Below are 23605 nucleotides of genomic sequence, written 5' to 3' on the forward strand. Positions count from 1 at the left end.
AGGTCCACCAGAGGTGAAAGAATGTTCCTTCATGTTCTTTACATTTCCAACATTTATTATCAGACAAATGATATATTTTGGCAAGTTTAACTGGGGTCATGTACCATCTATATATCATTTTCATTACATTTTCCTTCAGAGCATTACATGCAGTGAAGTTCAACCCGGTGGTCCACAACCTTTCCCAGTCCTCAAACATAATATTATACCCAATGTCCTGAGCCCACTTTATCATGACCGATTTAACCATTTCAAGTTTGCCCCATCTTGTGTGCGGCAGCCTTTGAGATATTTGAAGATGGCAACATGAATTTTTTGAAATGATTGAATTGGCAAAAATGATGGCAACAGAATGCAATCTAATAAAAATCTCAAACAGGAATGGGAACATGTAGAGGAATACATGACCAAAAGATGCTCCAGCAAGAATTTATTGATATGTAATAGACTAATTTCACAAAGTTAAGCTAAGCAGATATATAAGACTGAATGTTTAATTACTAAGATACAAAATTGCAATCTCAATAATAAAGTTACAAAATAATAACAAGGAAGTCGCGCACGGGTGGAGGGGAAGACACAGGGCAAGAAATAAGAAATGGATAAATGTTGGTAAATAATGAAATGTGGAAATGTGAATTTACGAATGTAATGTATATGTATCATTATGTAAAGATTTCATATATGTATTTCAACATTAATAATAAATAAATAAATGGAAAACAAACAAACAAATAAATAAATAGATATTTGAAGATGGCTTTCATATCTCCCCTCAGTCTTCTCTTACCCAAACTGAACACACCCAGCTCTTTCAACCACCTGGCACTTAGGTATTTGATTAGACATCTATAGCCAATGATCCTGAGTAGCAGAGACTTGACTGGAGAAAACAGAGAGCGTGGGAAGAAATTTAGAGAGGGAGAGAGGGGGGGGGGGAGAGAGGGAGCACTCAATTTTTTAAAATAACTTTTTCAAAAATTAACTTTTTCAAATTCTTTTGAACAACCATCTGAATAAATCTCTCATATCTGTTGACTTCCCATCCACCTTACCATGCTGTTCTTTCCTTAACTTATAAAGCTGCTATATTACTTAAATTTCACCCATTATATACGTTAATTAAAAATGATTAAACTGCCATTCTCATCTGCTGCTATTCTTCAAATCCTGCATACGTTTTAAATGCCTGCATAATAATAATAATAATAATAATAATAATAATAATAATAATAATAATAATAATAAATTTTATTTATATCCCGCCCTCCCCAGCCGAAGCCGGGCTCAGGGCGGCTAACAACACTAAAACAGTATGACATTATAAAACATTATAAAAATGAATTAAAATCAAAATTGATGGCAACCATAAACTAAAGCTTTGTAAAGATTGCCAGAGGAGGGGGTCAGGCTGCGCCCTGACCAAATGCCAGGTGGAACAGCTCTGTCTTGCAGGCCCTGTCAAGACTTTTTTTAAGAAATACCAGGGTCCTGAAATGTTTCAGCTGGCCACTAGAGGTCTCTGTATGCCACAGAAAAAGAGACTTTAATCAACATTTCAGAGCCCTCTCCCCCTCCCTTCATGTAGCTGGTGAATTTTGCTATAGGAGGGAAGTAAAAGGACGCCCAGGTGACCAAGGGCAGCCTTGTAGCAGGATGAGACCAAAGGCCTATCAGATGGAGCATTGTTTGTTGCTCACAGTGGCTGACCAGACAGCCCTGTGGGGAACCCACAAGCAAGATAGGAGGGCAATGGGCCCCACTTTTGCTGCTGGCCCAGCGACTGGTAATTCAGAGGCACACTGCCTCTGACCATGGACAGAGAGCATATAGATGTGGTGAGACTAGTAGCCACAAAGGGGGCCTTTAAATTCCCCTTAAAGCCACCACAGTTGAGAGCAGTCAGTTTCCTGCCGTATGAATAAGAGATCCCTTCGTTTTTGCTGGTTCTGGATCTCCTGCCAGCCAGAAAGGAGACTGAGGGTGTTGAAGGGGACATAAATTGAGCCCCACCCCCAAACAAACTGAAATGGAAAGAGTTCAACTTACACTTGAATAGGACCCTGACAGAGACACAAGCCCGACTGGCATGTTCCCTCCCTCCTGGTCGATCGTTCGGGAACTTCATAAGCTTTCTTCAGCCCGAACATCACAGCGACCGATGCCAACCGACACTTAGGGATCTGCAGAGTCTGACACACCTCAGCAACTCAGCATTTTGGCTAATCTACTTTATTTACTGGGACGTGGGTGGTGCTTTGGGTTAAACCACAGAGCCTAGGACTTGTTGATCAGAAGGTCGGTGGTTCGAATCCCCGCAATGGGGTGAGCTCCCGTTGCTCAGTCCCTGTTCCTGCCAACCTAGCAGTTTGAAAGTGCAAGTAGATAAATAGGTACCACTCTGGCAGGAAGGTAAACGGCGTTTCCGTGCACTGCTCTGGTTCACCAGAAGCGGCTTAGTCATGCTGGCAACATGACCCAGAAGCTGTACCCCGGCTCCCTCGGCCAGTTAAGTAAGATGAGCGCCACAACCCTAGAGTCGGTCATGACTGGACCTAATGGTCAGGGGTCCCTTTACCTTTACCTTACTTTATTTACATATAAACACACACGGAGCACTGCGACATGGCTCCCTCTCTAGCATCAGGCAGCAAAGAGAAAAAGAACAAAGGACAATAGTCCCACCTCATGGAACGCAAACATCCTGTTTCCGTCACTTCCCACTCTGTGGGGTCAAAGCATACACTGTCATGTGATAGACAACAACCCCATTACTGCAGTCATGGAGCAGGAATTCTAACAGGGGGCATAAATTGTGCCCCACCCCCACCTAAACTGAAATGGAAAGAACAGGTTGTGATGGAAGCAAAATGGTGATAGCCAGGAATAGCCAGTGGGGTGACTTCCAGGTGTGCTTGGACTCCAGCTCCCATCATCCCCAGGTGTCTTGCCCAGGAGGATGGGTGTTGGAGTCCAATATCAGGTGGGCACCGTGTTGACTACCCTGGCTTAAGCCCTTTCCCCAGGGGCTTAGCTTTTCCCACTATAACTACAGCTCCCAAGACTCTAAAAACGGTTTGCCTTTATAAATGCTAACTAGCTGAAGCGGCCAGGTCTGTCTTTCACTGTAGCCACAATATGTAGTATTATTATTATTATTATTATTATTATTATTATTATTAATTTTTACCCCGCCCATCTGGCTGGGTTTCCCCAGCCACTCTGGGCTGCTTCCAACTGAATATTAAAAAAATACAGCATCAGACATTAAAAACTTCCCTAAACAGGGCCGCCTTCAGTTGTCTTTTAAAAGTAAAATAGTTGTTTATTGCCTTGACATCTGAGGGCATTCCACAGGGCAGGCGCCACCACCAAGAAGCCCTCTGCCTGGTTCCCTGTAACTTGGCTTCTCGCAGTGAGGGAACCGCCAGAAGGCCCTCCGCGCTGGACCTCAGTGTCCGGGCAGAACGATGGGGGTGGAGACGCTCCTTCAGGTATACAGGACCAAGGCTGTTTAGGGCTTTAAAGGTCAGCACCAACACTTTGAATTGTGCTCGGAAACGTACTGGGAGCCAATGAAGATCTTTCAGGACCGGTGTTATATGGTCTCGGTGGCCACTCCCAGTCACCAGTCTAGCTGCTGCATTTTGGATTAATTGCAGTTTCCAAGTCACCTTCAAAGGTAGCCCCACGTAGAGTGCACTGCAGTAGTCCAAGCAGGAGATAACTAGAGCATGCACCACTCTGGCGGGACAGTCCGCAGGCAGGTAGGGTCTCACCCTGTGTACCAGATGGAGCTGGTAGACAGCTGCCCTGGATACAGAATTAACCCGCACCTCCATGGACATCTGTGAGTCCAAAATGACTCCCAGGCTGCGCACCTGGTCCTTCAGGGGCACAGTTACCCTATTGAGGACCAGGGAGTCCTCCACACCAGCCCACCCCCTGTCCCCCCAAAACAGTACTTCTGTCTTGTCAGGATTCAACCTCAATTGAAAGCACCCCCCCCAAAAAAAGAATCATGACAACTGAGGTTTCCTGCTCACAAAGCTACAAATCCCAGCGCCCTTAGCAAACTACAGTTCCCGGGATTCCTTGCTTGTGAGCGTACTTAAATGTTTAGTGTGCAACTCTGTATTGTCTCTCCTGGCTGGTGGCTATTTTCCTTGGCTTATGTCCCTTGTCTCTGTCTCTCCTTACCTTATAAGCTCATTTCCCTCTCTTGTTCCCCCCCAAGACCCCCTTTAAAAACCGAACACCCGATTTGCGAAGAGCATGAAGAAGAAAGGATCAACATCTATTGCGTGACCTGTGGGGTCCCCACCTGCTCCCTCTGCAAGGTCTTCGGGGAGCACAAGGAATGTGAAGTGGCGCCTCTCTCTGACATCTACATGCAACAAAAGGTTGGCTTCTCACTGATGGCTCAGATTTCCCAGGGTGCCTCCACTGTTTCCATTTCTGTTCCGTGTCGTTGGCAGGAGGACCTGTCCTTTAGCTGGAGAGGCTGCTAGGCGGTGCTGGGTTTACCTATAAGCTGAACAAGCTATAGCTTAGGGCAGGCCACCACTCTCTTGGTGAACCCGCCCAAAAATTTAAAGGGAGAAAACCTGGATGTGCATTTCCAAAATATAAGATAAAAAGCAAATAAAATAAAACCTACATGCAGCAACAGTGTTTTGTAATGGGCCCCACTTGCTAGCCTGCTCACTAAAATATCCCTGGTTTGCTCATTTCTATATATAGGGTGTGTACATTCTGCTATTTATAATTATTAGTGGCTTGCACCCTATATTTACACCTATTATGATTTCATGTTATAGCAAGTTTCTAGACACTAGATTATGAATCTTTGTAAATTGTGTTTCCAAAGGAACTTTTGTCATTGCCAAATGCCAATCTGTTTGCATTATTTAGTTTGTTATACATGAAAAATCACTTTAAGTTAGAGCTTAATAATTATTTCACTATTAATATACTTCTTCTTAATTGTATTTCAGTTCAACAATTACTTTGATAAAATACACATTTTGTTATGTGCAAATGGCTTTAGATACCTATTTGGTCCATAAATTACCATATAGCATATATTCAACACACAAAAATAGTGACAATTTGTTTTGGACAAAGGACAGCTGGACATATAAAGGGCCCCATTACCTTCAGTAGCTTAGGGCCTCATCCAACCTAAATCTGGCCCTGCTACTAGGGCACAGGTGTGGCATCCTGTAGCCTGGGGCCGGCGGCACACATGCCTCATTTTATCAAACCCCCAACACCTCCCCAAACTGTCCCATTCTTTCAGCTCATTAGAGTGCCTTCCTTCCTCTCCATTTCCTCCTCCATTCAGGAGGAGAGGGCTGTTTTAAAGTGCTTTCTCTTCTTCCTACGTAGTTTCAGAACAGTGAGAAGGAGCAATGTTTTATTTGAGGAAAAACAAATTGATGGATTATGTATGTATGTATGTATGTATGTATGTATGTATGTATGTGATGCGGGTGGCGCTGTGGTCTAAACCACTGAACCTCTTGGGCTTGCTGATCAGAAGGTCGGTGGTTCAAATCCCCGCGACGGGGTGAGCTCCCATTGCTTGGTCCCTGCTCCTGCCAACCTAGCAGTTCGAAAGCACGTCAAAGTGCAAGTAGATAAATAGGTACCGCTCTGGCGGGAAGGTAAACGGCGCTTCTCTGGTTTTGCCAGAAGCGGCTCAGTCATGTTGGCCACATGACACGGAAAAACTGTCTGTGGACAAATGCCAGCTCCCTCGGCCAGTAAAGTGAGATGAGCGCCGCAACCCCAGAGTGGTCTGCGACTGGACTTAACTGTCAGGGGTCCTTTACTTTTACCTTTTTTATGTATGTATGTATGTATGTATGTATGTATGTATGTACAGTGGTACTTCGGGTTACATACGCTTCAGGTTACAGCTCCGCTAACCCAGAAATAGTACCTCGGGTTAAGAACTTTGCTTCAGGATGAGAACAGAAATTGTACTCCGGCAGCGCGACAGCAGCAGGAGGCCCCATCAGCTAAAGTGGTGCTTCAGGTTAAGAACAGTTTCAGGTTAAGAACGGACCTCCGGAACGAATTAAGTACTTAACCCGAGGTACCATTGTATGTATAATGTTTGTTTTGCCCCTCAGTTCTTTGAAGGGAACAAACTAACAGACTTTTGTGTAGCAAGCTGAAATCTTTTCAAAATTAATTTCTTTTAAAAACCCAGCTTGGAAAACCTTTAATGCACACCTGCAGCCGTGAAGCTCCTGGGAATGGTTGGAATGATTAATTTTGGCTACAAGGAATAGATTAGGACACACACACACACACAAACACACACAACAACAACAAACACACAATCCTCTTCCTTCCACAACGTTGCTTTTGGACAAATTCCTGCAGAGGAAAATATACCCATGGAGGAGGGGGGAACTGGAGAACTACAGGTCATAGAATCCTAGAACTGTAGAGTTGGAAGGGTCCCTGAGGGTCATCTAGTCCAACCCTCTGCAATGCAGAAATATCCAGCTATCCCATGCAGGCGTTATCAGCATCATGCTCTAACCAACGGAGCCATCTTGTCCATTGCCTCAGGCAGTAGAAAGTCTTGGGCCACCCCAGGGTGAATCTTACCCTGTGGTAGTCTGGCCATCTGTATTATCCAGCCCAAATGGTAAGGAACATTTTGTCACACATCACAACCATGCCTGTGGTAAAACAGCCATCTGTGTGAGGATAGACTTGTCGCCTATACCACTACCACCATATTTTAAAGCCACCTCTGTAATTTACGTAGCAAGGTGGCATCCAGACATAAGATTGAGTGCATTAAAATTCCATTTAAAAATCAATAAAGCAACAGACAGGGAATCGCTGAGCCAAAAGAGGATTTAAGATCTAGTAAATGCTTGTGCGAGAAAAAGTGTTTTTAACTGCCATTGAAAGCATGTTGCCAAAGATGCTTGGTGTATTTGCACCGGTGTGTGTGTGACTGTTCCATAATATACTTCTTTGGCGATCATTCATAGCCGAGTAAGATTGTCTTCCATAAACATGGTTTTAACAATGAGTCCGTAAGTGACTGTGGAGGCCAATTCTGGATCCACACGTCCTTCCACAGTGGGGACATTGGTTGGCCATCATGACTCTTATTTATCTGAGAGCTGCAGTTAAGTGGGAAAGCGCTAAATGTTCCGACAGGTACATTGCATAGCTTTCTTTCTGTTTCACAATGTGCTCTACGTTTTGGAGTCCTTCGCTGGCAAACCCTGGAGGAATAGCATCTGGCTACTAGCCATGAAGGCTGTGCTTGCCCTCCCCTGTTGGAGGCAAGATGTCTTGGAATGCCCACTCCAGAGGAATTGGAGGTGGGGAGAGGGATGCTACACTCAGATCCTGCTTGTGGCCTTGCCCATGGGGCATCTGGTGTTAGAATTCCTGCTCCATGATTGCAGTCATGGGACTGTTTTTTTTTTATATATATATAAATATTTATTAGAATTTTCAATTTAATACAAAAAGCCAACAAAAAAACAAAAAAATACACAAGAAATAACAAAAATACAGAAATACACAATTAAAAAAACAAAAAAACAAATATAATTCCCATTACTTATTTCCATTACCTCGTTTCCCAGACCTCCTCTCACCTCCCCCTTTTGTATTCCAATTCACATTCTTAACTCAGCAAATCCTTACTGTAACTTATTGTAACTTATTTTAACTTATTGTTCAACCTTTGCATTACAGCTGGTAATTTCTGTCCAACATCATTCTAACATTCATTAATTTTACAATATTTCTGCAAGTAGTCTTTAAATTTCCTCCAGTCCTCTTCCGCCAACTTTTTTCCCTGGTCTCGGATTCTGCCGGTCAGTCATGGGATTGTTGTCTATCACATGACGTTATGTGTTTTGACTCCACAGAGTGGGAAGTGATGGAGACAGGATGTTTGCATTACTGTGTTTCATGAAGTGGGACTATTGTCCTTTGTTCTTTTTCTCTCTTTGCTGTCTGATGCTAGAGAGAGAGGGAGCCATGTTGCAGTGCTCCATGTGTGTTTATATGTAAATAAAGTAGATTAGCCAAAATGCTGAGTTGCTGAGTACTGTTACGCAACTGTGCAAACTCTGCGGATCTCTAAGTGTGCCGGTGTCGGTTGGCATCGGTTGCTGTGATGTTCGGGCTGAAGAAAGCTTATGAAGCTCCCGAACGATCGACCAGGAGCGAGAGAACATGCCAGTTGGGCATGTGTCTCTGCCAGGGTCCTACTCGAGTGTAGGATGAACTCCTGACATCTGGTTGGGCAAGTTGAGAACAGGATGTTGGACGGGGTGGACCATTGGTCTGATCCAGGTGCAGGGCTCTTCTGATGCACCAAGACCTTCCCCACCAAGTGGGACCTGCTAGATCCTACAGCACAGGTGACATCGCAAACCACCCTGAGAAAGTTGGTCATTGGATGGTGTGGTCAGTCAATAACCAATTGCCTTTGGGGTCTGCATGAACAAAGAGCGTCTCCTTGAAGCCATTTCCTTCTCCATTGCATGTTGCTGGCTGTGCAGCATTTTGTGTTTTGGGTGGCCTGAAGTTGGGTGCAAGGCGTGGGGAGTAATTCTGTGCTCAATGGGAGGATCCCTTCTGTATCTCACTTTGAAATGGACTCATTTGGGTTGGATGTGGCCGTCTGAAACACTGCCTGCTTCTGGGAGCATAAGGGGAGCAGACTGAGCAGCAGGGCTGTCTTAAACATATGCGGCGCTGGGGTGCAAAGATCTGCCGGGTGTCCTCCCCCTGGTTGCCCAGTCCCAAGCACGCAGGAGGGCAGAACCGGCTGGCCGCCTCAGTGTCTTGCTGGCTCGGTTGCCCCTGAACTCACGGTGCAGAGCCGCCTGCAGCAGAAGAGCCCACCACGGCGCTCCGACTGATGTGCGTGCTCTTCCCTGGACTCAACTCTTGGGCCCCGGTCTCTCGCCCTGGTGCCCTGAGAGCCCGGTGCCCGGGTGCGCTGCACCCCTAGTGCCTATGGGTAAGGCAGCCCTGCTGAGCAGTGTCATTGGCAAATAATCTAATGTGGCTCCTCTCCCTTCCAGGCAGAGCTGACTGGTGGGATTGGTGCCCTTGTGGCTGCGAACGACAAGATCCAAGCCTACGTTGGGGATTTGCAAGGCTCCTGCAGGAACGTTGAGGTAGGACTCCTCAACATTTCGTTCTTTTTTATTTTTGCAATCTCTCCACTTATCTGTGTCAGGTCACAGTGTTCAAAGGACCAGTGACATTTCCTTTGGTGTCTATGTCACAGTGCTTTCCACATCAGAATGATTGTTGAGATCAGGGGTGGCTTGGTTTTTTTTAAAAAAAGTCTATTTCAGTGGAGATGAACAATTTTGTTTTGTTTTGTTAATTTGCTCTAAGACTTTGGTAAAAAGTTTCCCTGACAACTAAGCCAGAGGATTTGTCTGATGGAAGTGCACTAACTGGGTGTTCAGATAAGGACTCACCATTTAAGAACTTTTGCTAAGATGGTTGCATTGCGTTAAGATCTATGTCATTAAATACTGTGGGGAGGGGGAGTTAGGTTTGCAATTTCCCCTCCCTCATATCACCTTCTCAACTGACTGTAGGTAAATGCCTTTCTGTCAAAAACCAAGGAAATTAAGCAGAATAGATTCGGGGGAGAAGGTGGGTGAGATTCATATACTTTAAAAAAAAACAACAACAATTGCTGGTGCTAATGGATTTTTATGTATGAAAAAAAGCAAAGAACAACAAGTTTCTTTCCTGGAGGAAATCTGTCATCGTGTTAAAAGTATCTCACCTATTTCTGCAGGGAGTTTGTTTTTTTTAAAGTCAGTTTTGGAGAAGAGATGAATAAATATTGTTAATTTGCTCAAATGTGATAAAGGTAAGAAATGTTGCCCTCATTATAGTTTTTTGCCATAGAGAAGCTGTGGAGCCAAATTAACAGTATAAACATTTATTAGATAGGTTGACCTCAGCCTTTATCCAATTCATAAGCAAATTTTTCCTGTGTATGACTGTATGTATACTGTGTATGACATGTGTATATATCTCAAGGTAGGAAGTGGGTGGTGCTGTGGTCTAAACCACTGAGCCTCTTGGGCTTGCCGATCAGAAGGTCGGCGGTTTGAATCCCTGCGACGGGGTGAACTCCAATTGCTCTGTCCCTGCTCCTGCCAACCTGGCAGTTCTAAAGCACGTCAAAGTGCAAGTAGATAAATAGTTACCACTGCGGTGGGAAGGTAAATGGCGTTTCCATGCGCTCTGATTTTCATCACGGTGTCTCGTTGCACCAGCAGCGGTTTAGTCCTGCTGGCCACATGACCCAGACAAACTCTGGCTCCCTTGGCCTGAAAGCAAGATTAGCGCTGCATCCCAAAGTCACCTTTGAATGGACTTAATTGTTGTTTACCTTTACCTTTTTGTATATCTATATATTGGAGCAGACTTGGTGAGGGCATGGGGTGTGCATAGGGAGAGGAGAAAGGGGTGAAGTTCCATTGCACATGGAGAATTCCTTTTGGTGATGGATTGAATGAGCTGGATATGAATATATATAGCCCAGTTTTTTAGTCATCAGAAGTAAAACAGTCAGTTCCCTGCTGTTTGTACAGTCAAGATTTCCAGTGGTTCCTGAGTGAGGCTGATAATTTTGATCGATATTCCTTTTTGTGCCCTCAGGTTCAGACATAACAACAGACTGTGGCTTGCAGTTAGGAGAATGAGGGTTCTCCTCCTGCTCCTCCTCCTCCTTGAGGGGCATAAACTAAACAAGTTTCAGTTTTGAACTAGCCATGTTTTCCCTATATGTATGTTCCAACAAAGGGACATAGGTGGTGCTGTGGGTTAAACCACAGAGCCTAGGACTTGCCGATCAGAAGGTCGGCGGTTCGAATCCCCGCAATAGGGTGAGCTCCCGTTGCTCAGTCCCTGCTCCTGCTAACCTAGCAGTTTGAAAGCACGTCAAAGTGCAAGTAGATAAATAGGTACCCCTCCAGCGGGAAGGTAAATGGCATTTCCGTGTGCTGCTCTGGTTCGCCAGAAGCGGCTTAGTCATGCTGGCCACATGACCTGGAAGCTGTACGCCGGCTCCCTCCGCCAGTAAAGCGAGATGAGCCCCAGATGAACCCCAGATAAACCCTAGATGAACCCCAGAGTCAGCCACGACTGGACCTAATGGTCAGGGGTCCCTTTACCCTTTACCTTTATGTTCCAACAAACTGGCGTTAGAACAAATTACCATTCCTTGAGTCTGGACGTCCTCTAGAGCAGGGGTGTCCAAACTTTGAACATGCTTGCTCTAGAGTTTCCATAACATCCTCAGAAACTGTGGTTGGTTCAAAACTGAGAGCAGGAGGTTTGGATCTCAAGCCCTTAGGAAGAAGCGGGAGGAAGTGCAGAAGACGTGAACCAGTTCTCAGAACGACAAACCACCTTTTGTTAAGTCTGACATGGACCGTCTTAGTACCGAGAGTCCAATTTCAGTTTTAGCTTTCTACCTCCCTTTTTTGAGCAGCACAACTGCAAAGCCCAGAAGCAGGCCCTGTGCGAGAAGTTTGACCGCATGTGCGCCATTTTGGAAGAGAGGCGGAAGATCATGTTGCAGAGGATCACCTACGAGCAGGAGGAAAAGATCCAGCACCTGAAATCCATCTGCAAAACATGTGGCGACCATATTGAGTCTTCTTCCAAACTGGTGGACACAGCCTTGCAGTCCATGGAGGAGCCGCAGATGGCTGTATTTGTGCAGGTTAAGTAACCGGAAACCGCTCTGCTTCCACACTCCACCCAACAAACAAGGCAGTAGACTCAGGTGGAATCTACACACATATTAAAAAAAGTTATGAAAATGTGTGTTTTTTAAAAAATACATTGAATTTTCCATAAGGCTCACCATTGCCATCTAGTGTCTCATTGTATATTGCACTTTTCCAGCAAACTTTTTCAGCAGGGGGCCGGTCCATTGTCCCTCAGACTTTGTGGGGGGCCAGACTATATTTTGAAAAATAAAATAAAATAAATGAACGAATTCATATGCCCCACAAATAACCCAGAGATGCATTTTAAATAAAAGCACACATTCCACTCATGTAAAAACACCAGGCAGGCCCCACAAATAAACCAGAGATGCATTTTAAATACAAGGACACATTCTACTCATGTAAAAACACGCTGATTCCCAGACTGTCCGCGGGCCGAATTTAGAAGGTGATTGGGCCGGATCCGGCCCCTGGGCCTTAGTTTGCCTACCCATGATGTAAGGCAACCATCTCCCTGAAAAAATGGTTTTCTATGTGCAGGAAGAATTTCTCTCTCTTTTGGTAGGCAAGCATTCAAACATGTCCTAGCATAGGAAACTGCCTTATATCGAGCCAGACTATTGGTCCATCCAGTTCAGTATTGTCTACACTCCTTGGCAGCATCTCTCCAGTGCATGAGAGAGGGGACATTCAGGAGACGTTTTGTTAATGTGGATGGCATTGCCATGTTGCCGGGTGTATCTGGACTTTTGGATCCATTCTGGTATTAAGATTCTAATAAGTTCTGAGATGGACCTGTGTAACTCAAGGCGATGGGAACAGCTCGTCAGTATTGCCCTAGATTTGGCTGCCGGAGCAGTTTTCCTTCTGCAAGTGCAATGAACCTGAATTAAAGAAACCCCAACATTATATTTGGGATGCGGGTGGTGCTGTGGGTTAAACCACAGAGCCTAGGACTTGCCGATCAGAAGGTCGGTGGTTCGAATCCCCGCGATGGGGTGAGCTCCCATTGCTCAGTCCCTGCTGCTGCCAACCTAGCAATTTGAAAGCACGTCAAAGTGCAAGTAGATAAATAGGTACCACTCTGGCGGGAATGTAAACGGCGTTTCTGTGCGCTGCTCTGGTTCGCCAGAAGCGGCTTAGTCATGCTGGACACATGACCCGGAAGCTGTACACCGGCTCCCTCGGCCAATAAAGTGAGATGAGCGCCGCAACCCCAGAGTCGGCCACGACTGGACCTTATGGTCAGGGGTCCCTTTACCTTTCCCTAACATTGTATTTAAGTAGCCCAAGGAAGCGGAATTGGGGGACCTGTACACATTACACAAACTAAGTTTTGCATGATTTGTTGGGGTTCCCTCCTCGTAGGAAGGCGCAATCAGCTATGGAGAGGAATGAAGCTGTCCTTAGGTGACGAGTTAAAATCTTGCTCAGACCTTAGGGAAAAACCACAGTGCAGTGGTAGAACACACCCTCTGTCCAAATGCTCTTCAACTCCCAGCTCCTTTCAATGCCAGCCAGCACAGCCAATGGCTCAGAGATTATTTCAATGGATTGATTTCTTTCACCGATTTCATAGCCTGCCCTCCTTCCTCCCAAAGGGAGCTCAGGGTGACTCACAAGATGTTGCGTGTGGGTGTGGGGAAGAATCTGAGAACATTTCTTAGATTTGGAATCACAACCAGCTTCTAAAGCAGCAGCAATTAATATAGATAGCCTAGTTTTCCTTTGCAAAGGGAAAAGCAAGTGTCAGAGCTGCCTCCAGGTCCCAGCTCACAGAGGACCAACGCTAGGCTGTAGTTATGTACAAAAGTCTTTATTGAGGTTCAGTTTCCATTTTAAAGCCGCAGCGTGCAGCTCTACGTCTCGACCTTAGACCGGCGAAGTCCCGTCTGAGTCTCCTCCCCTTCCACACCAGTTTAAGACTCTCGCCTTGCTCCACCTCTTCCTAAGTTCCTTTCTCCTCTGGGCCCTCCTGCCCGCTAGGGTTTCATCCTTTCTGGACTCCTCTGACGCTGACCCTGACGATTCTTGCCCCTCCTTCCGGCGGGCTTTAGGACCTGGTTCCCTATCCGGGCTACCTTCTGTGCCGCTCGCCTGTACATTTGAACTTGGTGTGCGCGCCCAGCCTGCAACTTTCCTCTTGACCGTTAACTCGCTCTCTGATGGAGGCGTGGTCAACCCTGACTCATCTTCTCTCGCTGGTGGTGCATATGTGGGCTCTGACACCTGGGACTCCTCCCCCCCACTACGCTCTGGGGGGGAAGCTGGTCCTGATTTCCAACTGCTGCTCTGGGAGTCCCCGCTGGCCCCTTGCTTCTGGGGTGTCCCCCTTGGGTCGCCCCTTGCCCTGCCCATCGGCGCCCCCTTCTGTGAATCTTCCGATTCGCTGGAGAGGCTCATGGAATCTCTCGGGCTGCTGTCATATTCTCCTACGCTGCCCTCGGATTGCTCCCCCTCGCTCTCCATCTCCTCTCCTCCCTGCGCTCCCGCTGAGTCCCTGACAGCAAGTCTCCCTAAGCTGGAGAGGGTTTGTTGTGAGGGTAAGGGAGACAGCCTCACAGGTCTCCCCTCTGCCTGATGTAGACAATACAGAGCTAAATGGAGCAATGGTATGACTTGGGCGTGAGGCAACAATATGAACCTATAGCTACGAAGGTAAGGATGGGACCCTGGCTCTGTGACAGCCCCTGCTTTCTCTGCAGGTAGTTACAGGAGTCCAGACCAGTTCCAGATTTATATATAAGCTAAACAAGCTATAGCTTAGGGCCCCACTCTCTTGGGGGCCCCAATTTTTTTTTTAAAAAAATCATTTTTATTAAGTTTTCCATTTTAACAATCCAATCAAGTCACATTAAATATTCCAAATTATACATATACATATCAAATAATCCAAATATTCTGCCAAATTATAATTTTTTTGTTGGGACTTCCCATGCTTCAAGTTTGGTTGGGGCTCTGATCATCTCATATCTCTGCTGCTATGTTCCAATAGTTCCTTTAAATCTTCCTGTTGTTAACCTTCCTTCTTTTCATGGCCTCTGAGCTGTTTCCACAAGCGTGTTGAAGTAAAATGATGTGTTTTTAGGGCACCCAAAAAAAATTAAAGGGGAAAAAAAACCTGGATGTACATTTCCAAAATACAGTGGTACCTTGGTTTACGAACTTAATCCGTTCCGGAAGTCTGTTCTTAAACCAAAGCATTCTTAAACCAAGGTGTGCTTTCCCATAGCAGTGGAGACTCGATTTACAAATGGAACAGACTCAACAGGAAGTGGAACATGTAGGCACCCTACAAGGCAAAGTTTGCAAACCAAAACACCTACTTCCAGGTTTGCAGCATTCTTAATCCAAGTTGTTCATAAACCAAGCTATTCTTAAACCAAGGTAGCACTGTATAAGATAAAAAACAAATAAAATAAAACCTACATACAGCGACAGTATTTTGTGTTGTGTAGGCTCCTGTGATGTAAGTAATGGGCCCCGCCTGCTAGCCTGCTCCCTAAAATATCCCTGGTTTGCTCATTTCTATATATAGGGTGCCTACATTCTGCATGGACTGGTTGCACGGCCACATGTGCAAAAGGCTTTAGACACCTATTAGGTCCATAAATTACCATTTAGCATATATTCAACACAAAAAACAGTGACAATTTGTTGTTGACAAAGGACAGCTGGACATATAAAGGGCCCTATTACCTTCAGTCGCTTAGGGCCTCATCAAACCTAAATCCGGCCCTAGTCCAGTCCCTGGAGCCTCTGGGAAAAGTTCTTTGGCTGCAAACCCAGATTGCTGGTGGTGGTCGGTGCAAACCAGGGGTTCTCAAAGGGTGGGGTACAGGAGAGGATGATGAGTGTAACAGGAAGATTCAAGGACAATGAAATAAACATTGAAACATTTCAGTGTGGTGTATACAGGCAACGGCCAATTAAGACGTGTCTGATTAATGCGCAATCATGCACGCACACTGAACCCAGAAGTGACCCCCAAATGTCATGGAAAGGGCAGAACAGAATGGAATGCTTTATGTGGACCCCATGCATGCACACAGGGGTCCAGAACATAACTCCTCACGAAAAGACGATTGCTTGTAGTGTAGTATAGTATCAAAACAATTTTGTTTGGATATAAAACCAGAAACAGTATTGGTGCATCTCTTTCCAAGAGCATTCTCTTCCAGTTCTCCACGACATATCACTATCAATGGGGATTTTCAACTCTGGCAAATACGTAAGATCAAAAAAAGAGAAAGGCTTCTTTGTATTGATGAGGAGATGAAAGTTTGTCTCAAATTAGGCCTAATATAAACGAGATTATGTGGCAAAAGCAAGCGCACGCCCCTCATTAAGTGTGTACACGTACTTAAGTTACATACGTAGGAGGCTCATTTATACTTATATTTTGAGAAGGATGAGCGTTCATATGCAGTTGCATCCTTTTCTCCTTTATAATGTGGTCCCATGATCATTTTATAAAGTAGTTGTGTTCTGTGTTATATAAACCAAGAAGTTGTTCCTTTTTGTTTTCCAATGTATTTCTTATCAATAAGAATTTCGGTGGGGCCCGGGGGAAAAGTCTGAGAACCACTGGTGTGCTGATCTTGATGAACCCAGGGACCTCTATACGTTCATGTGTTCCCTGGCCACCTTCTGAGATTTTGCCAGGTATTATCAGCTATTGCAGTCAAGTGTTTTCTCGCACAGAGTTGACTCACGGATGTAGAAATGAGGGATGTCTCTTCTCTTGCTTTGTCAACTGCTCTTAACAAATCCCGATTCTTTCTATTTGTGTCGTTTCTCCTCCTGCATCAGAACGCCAAAGTTCTCATCCACAAGTAAGTATCATTCCTTGCCTTATTGCCTCGGCATATCTACCCTCTTCATAGCTGCCAACCGTCCCTTATTTGGTGGGAAACTCCCTTATCCCAGTGCCATGTCCCGCTGCTGTCCCTTATTGATGATGTCCCTTAAATTTCCCAGGTTTCATGCTCGCCCGGCTTGGGAGGGAAGCAGCGGCTCAGGGTCCTCCGCCATGAGAGAGAGCGCGTGCACGAGCTGCCGCGTCTCCGTCTCTCCCTTTCCCCCCTCAGGGGCGCGTCGTGAGGAGACGGGTGGTGGCGGGCGGGCAGGCAGCCCCTCTCTTGCGAGACTTCTGCCGCACTGCCAGGGGAAGCTGGAGGCGGCAGCAGAGGCAGCTGAGGAGGCGGCCTGAGGGAGGAGAAAGAGGAGGGGATGGGGAGGGACGCAGAAGGGCGGCGCTTCAGCGGCCACCACGCTGCGTTAACCGCCTCATGCTGGGCTCGCGGACAGTGTGGGCGAGAATCTCTCTCCCTCCCCCCCCTCTCGGGCGGGGAAGGGCCGATGGAACTCCTCGCGCCAGGACGAAGGCAGCCCCGACGTGCTGCTTAGCATTCCCTCCAACCAGTGCAGCATCTTAATGTAGTGATTTCCCCCTCTGCATCCCTTTCATAACTCTATTTTTATAAATCATTTGTCCATCCATAGTTCAAATTTTTACTACAAGTTTTCTGTCAATCCTACCAGTGTATGTAACTCTTTACAATAGCTTTTCAAATAAATTATAAACTTTCCCCATTCTTTATTAAAGAGGTCCTCTTCCTGGTTTCTAGTTTTGCCTGTAAGCTTTGCCATCTCGACGTCGTTCATCAGTTTTGTCTGCCCCTCTTCTTTGGTGGGAGTTGTAGACCCTTAGGATCATCTAGTCCAACCCCCTGCAAAACACAGTCAGTGGCAGCCAAAGCAGCCTGGCTCCATCAGTGCCGGATTTCTGTATAAGCTAAGCAAAACCCCTTATTTTGGCTGCTGGTCCCTTGTTTTCAAGGCTGCTGGTCCCTTGTTTTCAAATCTGTAAGTTGACAGCTATAACCCTCTTCCTTCCTCCCCTCTCAAGTTTTTGGGTTTGAAAAGATGGAAGCTCTCCACCCGGGACCTGTGATTGCTTTCCTTTCTGCAGGATTTCTGAAATGTCTCAGAGCTGCAAACCTGAGAAGCTGGAGTCAGGCTATGACAACATGGATCACTACACAGTCGATTTCAATGCAGAAGAACGACTTCTCTACCAGCTGGATTTTATCAAAGGTGGGGAGGGAAGCACTCCTAGGTGCCCCCATTCAAGTTATTGAAGGATTCAAACCAGGATTTGATTGATTTCGCAATTTTTTTATTATTAGCTCACTCTTCATTAAGAACAACCCCATGCATTTATTTTTACTTAGTTAGTTCATAAAATTTATACACCACTTAATTATAATAAAATAATAATAATAAAACAGGTTTACAAAAAAAGAATAAAACAATAAACTTATCACTAAACATGGTTTTTTTAAAAAAGCTGTTTAAAACATTCCAAAATAATTAAGACAGATAAGCTAAAAACAAAATAAAACACATGTAAACATTCTACATATCTGGGTAAACAGAAATGTTTTTAGCAGGTGCAGAAAAGAGTACAGTGGTACCTTGGTTCTTGAACTTAATCCATTCCAGGAGTCGGTTTGACTCCCAAAACTGTTCAACAACCAAGGCTCGGCTTCAGATTGGCTGCAGGAACTCAAGCAGAAGCCATGTTGGAGGTTCGGCTTCTGAAAAACGTTCACAAACCAGAACACTTACTTCCCGGTTTGCAGCGTTCAGGAGCTGATTTGTTCGGCAATTAAGCCATTCAGGAACCAAGGTTTGCCTGTACAGTGATTCTCCATATCAACAGGCAGGGAGTTCCAAAGTGAATATAAATACTCAATACACAATAAAACCGAAGTGCATGAAACCAGAAGTAGGGATGGATCAAGAGTTCCTCTTCTGGAGTCCAAAGTCCACTCTGGGATTTTGATGGAGCATGTGGATCCCGATATCTAAGTCCGCACAACAAGTCAAAACCAGTCTTCAGATTGCGGTGGCTAATTTCGTGCCCTCCAGAGGACGTTGAACAGTAGCTCCTGCCACCATGGCCATGTCAGTGTTTGAAAAAGAAAAGGTTCTGACCTCCTTTTTACTCCTTTGCCTAGTCCTCAGACCTTAGTTGGCACAAAAGGTCTCAAAGACCTTAGTTGGTCTTTGAGAAAGAGTATACTTGCAGAGCATTGCTGCTTTTATTTTTTAAAAGTCTTCTTCTCCAACCACGACTGACAGCTTTTACACACCAAACACAACCAGCTTTCTACCATCCAACCAACCAACCATCCAACCAACCCACACCCAACACTAACATGGACCACTCTATATATACAGGTACAATTTGGTGAAAGGTTGCATGAGTCATTGTAGGCCACTGACTCATGCTGACTTAGTTCTTTTAGCATTAAAGAAACAGCGGCCAATTTTTAGCTGTGACAGGCCAATGGTCAGTGACGATAGCAGTTGCAGTCCAAGAGTGTTTGGATTTAGAGCATCAGGACAGGAGTATGCTACCTTAGATGAAACTTCTGTGCAACCACTGTGTGCCATCAGCGCCTTAACCTTCATGCTGCCTTTTTTAAAAAAACCTTTCTAGTTGAAGAAGAGTCTGAGCCAATGGCGGAAGAAGATGGCGCCTCTGCCGAGGCTGAAGATGCTTCAGCAGAGTATGGGGCAGCAGCTGGTGAGGGACGAGAGGACCCTGAGGACTTCTTCACACCTGGAAAGGAAGAGCAGGCTCAAGGAAGAGCCCCAACGACAAACGAGACGCTGAGCATTGGGGTGAAAGCTGCGCCACAGGCCGGGACAGAAGGCCTGGCTGGCAAAGAGGACAATTTATGGGGTGGCCAACAGGTGAGATCCAGGTCTAGGTTCCTTAAGTGCAAAGTGGGGCTGCTCTCGGGAGGCAAGAAGGGGGACTTGGGAGGTTCAGACTCCTCTGTCTCCTTGGGCTGTGCACTTGACCTGCAGTATTCCTGCTTTTCTCATAAAGGGTTAGGATTGATAGAAAGGCTAGCTGGTTTTGTGGGAATGTTAAAGATAGCAGGAAAGGATATATTGAATAAGTATTATCCTTCCTTCACTCACACTAGTGAAGTGATGTAGCAGAGCAGATTCCCCTCACTATATCTGGAGGCTAGTTTGCAGGTTCGTTTGACTCTCTTGTTGTTGTTTAGTCGTTTAGTCGTGGACCAGAGCACGCCAGGCACTTCTGTCTTCCACTGCCTCCCGCAGTTTGGTCAAACTCATGCTGGTAGCTTCGAGAACACTGTCCCACCATCTCGTCCTCCGTCATCCCCTTCTCCTTGTGCCCTCCATCTTTCCTAACATCAGGGTCTTTTCCAGGGAGTCTTCTCTTCTCATGAGGTGGCCAAAGTACTGGAGCCTCAGCTTCAGGATCTGTCCTTCCAGGGAGCACTCAGGGCTGATTTCCTTCAGAATAGAGAGGTTTGATCTTCTTGCAGTCCATTTCCCTTTTGATCCCTCTTAAAAGAATAAAGACGCAAGAGACTTTTTGAGCAAAGTAACAGAAAGTTTACTCACATTTCAGTTCACAGTTTGATCCCTGAAAGGCAGGCTTTACTTAGTGGTTACACAACAAAGTGTGAGTTCATCTCCTATAGAAACTTGAACTCATGTGCTGATGTCTGTGAGCCAGCAGACAGCAAAATTTACATTAAGACAACACTGGAACAAGACAACTTCAAGACTGAGAAAATACATGACTCGGCTCTTTTTTGGAGTCAGCCAGAGTGACGTCCAACTCCCAGGTCACATGCAGGGGGAGGATACTCCAGACCAGTGGAACAGGAAGTTACCCTGACTCGGTGTCCCCCTGCCTGTGCCCACTCTAAGGAAATAAGGAATGTTGCATTTGACTGTACCAATGGATTACATCCCACAAGTTTTCCATGGCATTTTGTTCTGATATCTCAAGGTAGGGATAATGAACCAGTGCACCCCAGGTGTGGTCAAGTTATAGGTCCCACAACCTCATGTTGACTGGCACTGATGGGGGTCCACCAATATTTGGAAGGACAGATGTCCCTCATCCCTGTTCTTAAGTCATGCAGAGGCTCATGTCACTAGACCCTCCTCTAATTCCCCATGCCCCTAAAGTGAAGCAAGGACTGCTCCTTTACCGAATGAGCACACCCTGTCTTTCAGAAGCTTCAAAAAGCTTCTCCCCTTACAGGGAAGGACCATCGTTCAGTGGCACAGCATCTACTTTGCACGCAGAAGGTCCAGGTTCAATTCCTGGCATCGTCAGGTAGGACCGAGAAAGACCCTCTCTGCAGTGCTGGAGGACCACTCATTGTGGACAAGACAAAACTAGATGGACCAGGGTTCATAAGAGCTAAGGAGCACAGGAAGGCAGGGCTGTTACCTTCAGCTGTGCTCCACCTTCCGAACCAAAGCAAAGTCCAATTTCCATTTTGAGGTGGTGGCCCTGCAGCAAACGGCCTCTGTTCCTATCTGGAGAAAATGCCGGAGACCTCCTTACACAGAAGGAGCTTGAGTTAAGTTGCCCTCCACCCTTCCCTCATCTTCCCATGGTGTCAATCCATTGCATTCCATGTCTTTGGAGTACTGTCCCTTAAGACAGGTGTGGGAAATTTCAGGCCTGGGAGTCCAATGTGGCCCTATAGTCCTCTCTGTTTGGTCCTCGGAATTCTTCCCAGGCCTCACCCCTCAAGGACTCTGCTTCACATCCTGAGTATTTTTGCCCAGATGGGGGGTAGGGGTACATGGATGTGTGAGTGTGCATAGAAACTAGATAAACAAAATTAAACTTTTTTGCTCCACCCATTTTGCCTCCGGCCCCTTCCACCACTGCCACGCAGCCCTTAGAACATTGACCAGAAAGCAACATGACCCTCAAGCCAAAAATGGTTCCCCCTTGCCCATCTTACTCATTTGAAAGGAAACAGAACAGCATGACCAAATAAAAGAGGCAAATGATGGCATATACAGGCAATTATCACAATAATTCATTTTGTTTCCCTTTGAGTTTTTAAAATAAGATGGCAAATGAGTAAAAAGCGAACACGTTTAATGAGCTGTGTAATTGTTTTTAAAGGTGTTGCAGAGTTTTTGAACTCAAGAGTTGGGCAGAAGCTTAGGTTTCATTGTAGCCTTTCATCTTCTCCTGATTTTGTCTTTCTTTCAGAGTCAGCTGGATGCGGAGCTCCATCTGACCGGCTCCAGTCCCCCAGCAACCTTGCCAGAATGCGATTTACAGGGTAATGTGCTCAGCCAAGACATGGGGCAGCCCAAAGTGGAGGTAGCCTCTGGCGAAGCCTTCAGCACCACGGACAGCTCAGCAGAGACCGAGGAGAACAGAGGCCTGGGCAATGGTAGGGACTGCGAAGCTGGTCATGCCCAACTTCTGAACGGGATGGCACCTGCCACTAGCCAGGTCAGTGGCAACACGAAGCTAGACTTATTTGTGTTGGTTGTCATGTTACCCAACTTTCTCTGCTCATTTTGTGTGGAAGCTGTAAGCATTCTCAACTGGCAAGGCTCTGCTTTGGTTGGAGGAGTCTAATATGTAGCCAGGCTCAGAACTGTTGGTTTCTGTTCAACTGTGGACCTTCCACCATTCATCCTCATTGGATGTCCCCAGGTCCTAGTGCTACAAGAATGAGAGAGAGAGGGAGAGAAGCTTTCCTCTTTCTATATATGCACCAGACCTAAGCCTCTTCCACGTCTCTCTCCTCATCTCCCCCACCCCTTGTCTTTCTTTTAAAGTAAAATAAGCACCAAGATAAAAGGGACGTGGGTGGTGCTGTGGGTTAAACCACAGAGCCTAGGGCTTGCCGATCAGAAGGTCGGTGGTTCGAATCCCCGTGACGGAGTGAGCTCCCGTTGCTCAGTCCCTGCTCCTGCCCACCTAGCAGTTCGAAAGCACATCAAAGTGCAAGTAGATAAATAGGGACCGCTCCGGCGGGAAGGTAAACGGTGTTTCCGTGCGCTGCTCTGGTTTGTCATGCTGGCCACATGACCCGGAAGCTGTACGCCGGCTCCCTCGGCCAATAAAGCGAGATGAGCGCCACAACCCCAGAGTCGGCCATGACTTGACCTAATGGTCAGGGGCCCCTTTACCTTTAAGCACCAAGATGCTTCAGTCTTTTCTCAGATGGGAATACACAGTTATTAGGAACATGTCAGCTGTTGCATTACAGAGTATAAAAAAAGAAATAAACAAAGATGCATACAGTAACTGTTTCCTGAGTTTAATCTTCAGCCTATCCATGATCATATCACTGTGGATTTTGACCTCGCCCCTTCTAAAGGGGCAATTTTGTGCCACCTTTAGGCTCCATTCCGTTGCAAGATAGTTAATTCCTGCTTTAGCAGCCAGCACAGTGCAGATGCAGCTGTGGCAGTAAAAACCAGAGCAGCTCACAGAAACGCCATTTACCTTCCCGCCAGAGCAGTACCTATTTATCTACTTGCACTTTGAGGTGCTTTCAAACTGCTAGGTTGGCAGGAGCAGGGACCGAGCAACGGGAGCTCACCCCGTTGAGGGGATTCGAACCACAACCTTCTGATCGGCAAGTCCTAGGCTCTGTGGTTTAACCCACAGTGCCACCCGCGTCCCCAGGTTGTGGCCGTGGGAAGGGTTAAATCAATCTTTTTGAGTCCACGGCTCCCTTGACCAACTACATTCTTTCTGTGGCCCCTGTGGGGCTCAGGAGCCCAGTTATGTCACCCCTTGCCTGCAGAGCTGGCAGCCTCTCATCCTTTTTCAAATATCCTCCTTTGTGGAGGGTTCCCTCAGCGCCCTCTCCTCTCCCCTTTCCTTGGGAGTCCTCTGAACAGCTGCAGCTGCTGGCCTTGGCCTCTGAGCTGCCCCCGCTGCCCCACAGAGAGGTGCCTCCTCACACTGCCCCACAGGGGCCTTGGAAGCACCC

At 46.2% G+C, this 23605-nt stretch overlaps 1 protein-coding gene across 1 annotated transcript in view; it reads left to right on the forward strand.

The window, feature by feature from the left end:
- Positions 1-23605, forward strand: part of LOC307217713 (tripartite motif-containing protein 54-like) — a 42385-nt gene that overhangs the window by 13786 nt on the left and 4994 nt on the right. The window contains exons 3-9 of the mRNA XM_079979467.1: positions 4238-4403; positions 9087-9182; positions 11531-11764; positions 16587-16609; positions 17749-17873; positions 19285-19541; positions 21859-22107. Of these exons, the coding sequence (XP_079835593.1) occupies positions 4238-4403; positions 9087-9182; positions 11531-11764; positions 16587-16609; positions 17749-17873; positions 19285-19541; positions 21859-22107 (1150 nt within the window). The remainder of the gene's footprint in view (positions 1-4237; positions 4404-9086; positions 9183-11530; positions 11765-16586; positions 16610-17748; positions 17874-19284; positions 19542-21858; positions 22108-23605) is intronic.

The sequence above is a fragment of the Podarcis cretensis genome (genome assembly GCF_951804945.1).
Source record: "Podarcis cretensis genome assembly, chromosome: 6".
Lineage (NCBI taxonomy): Eukaryota > Metazoa > Chordata > Lepidosauria > Squamata > Lacertidae > Podarcis > Podarcis cretensis.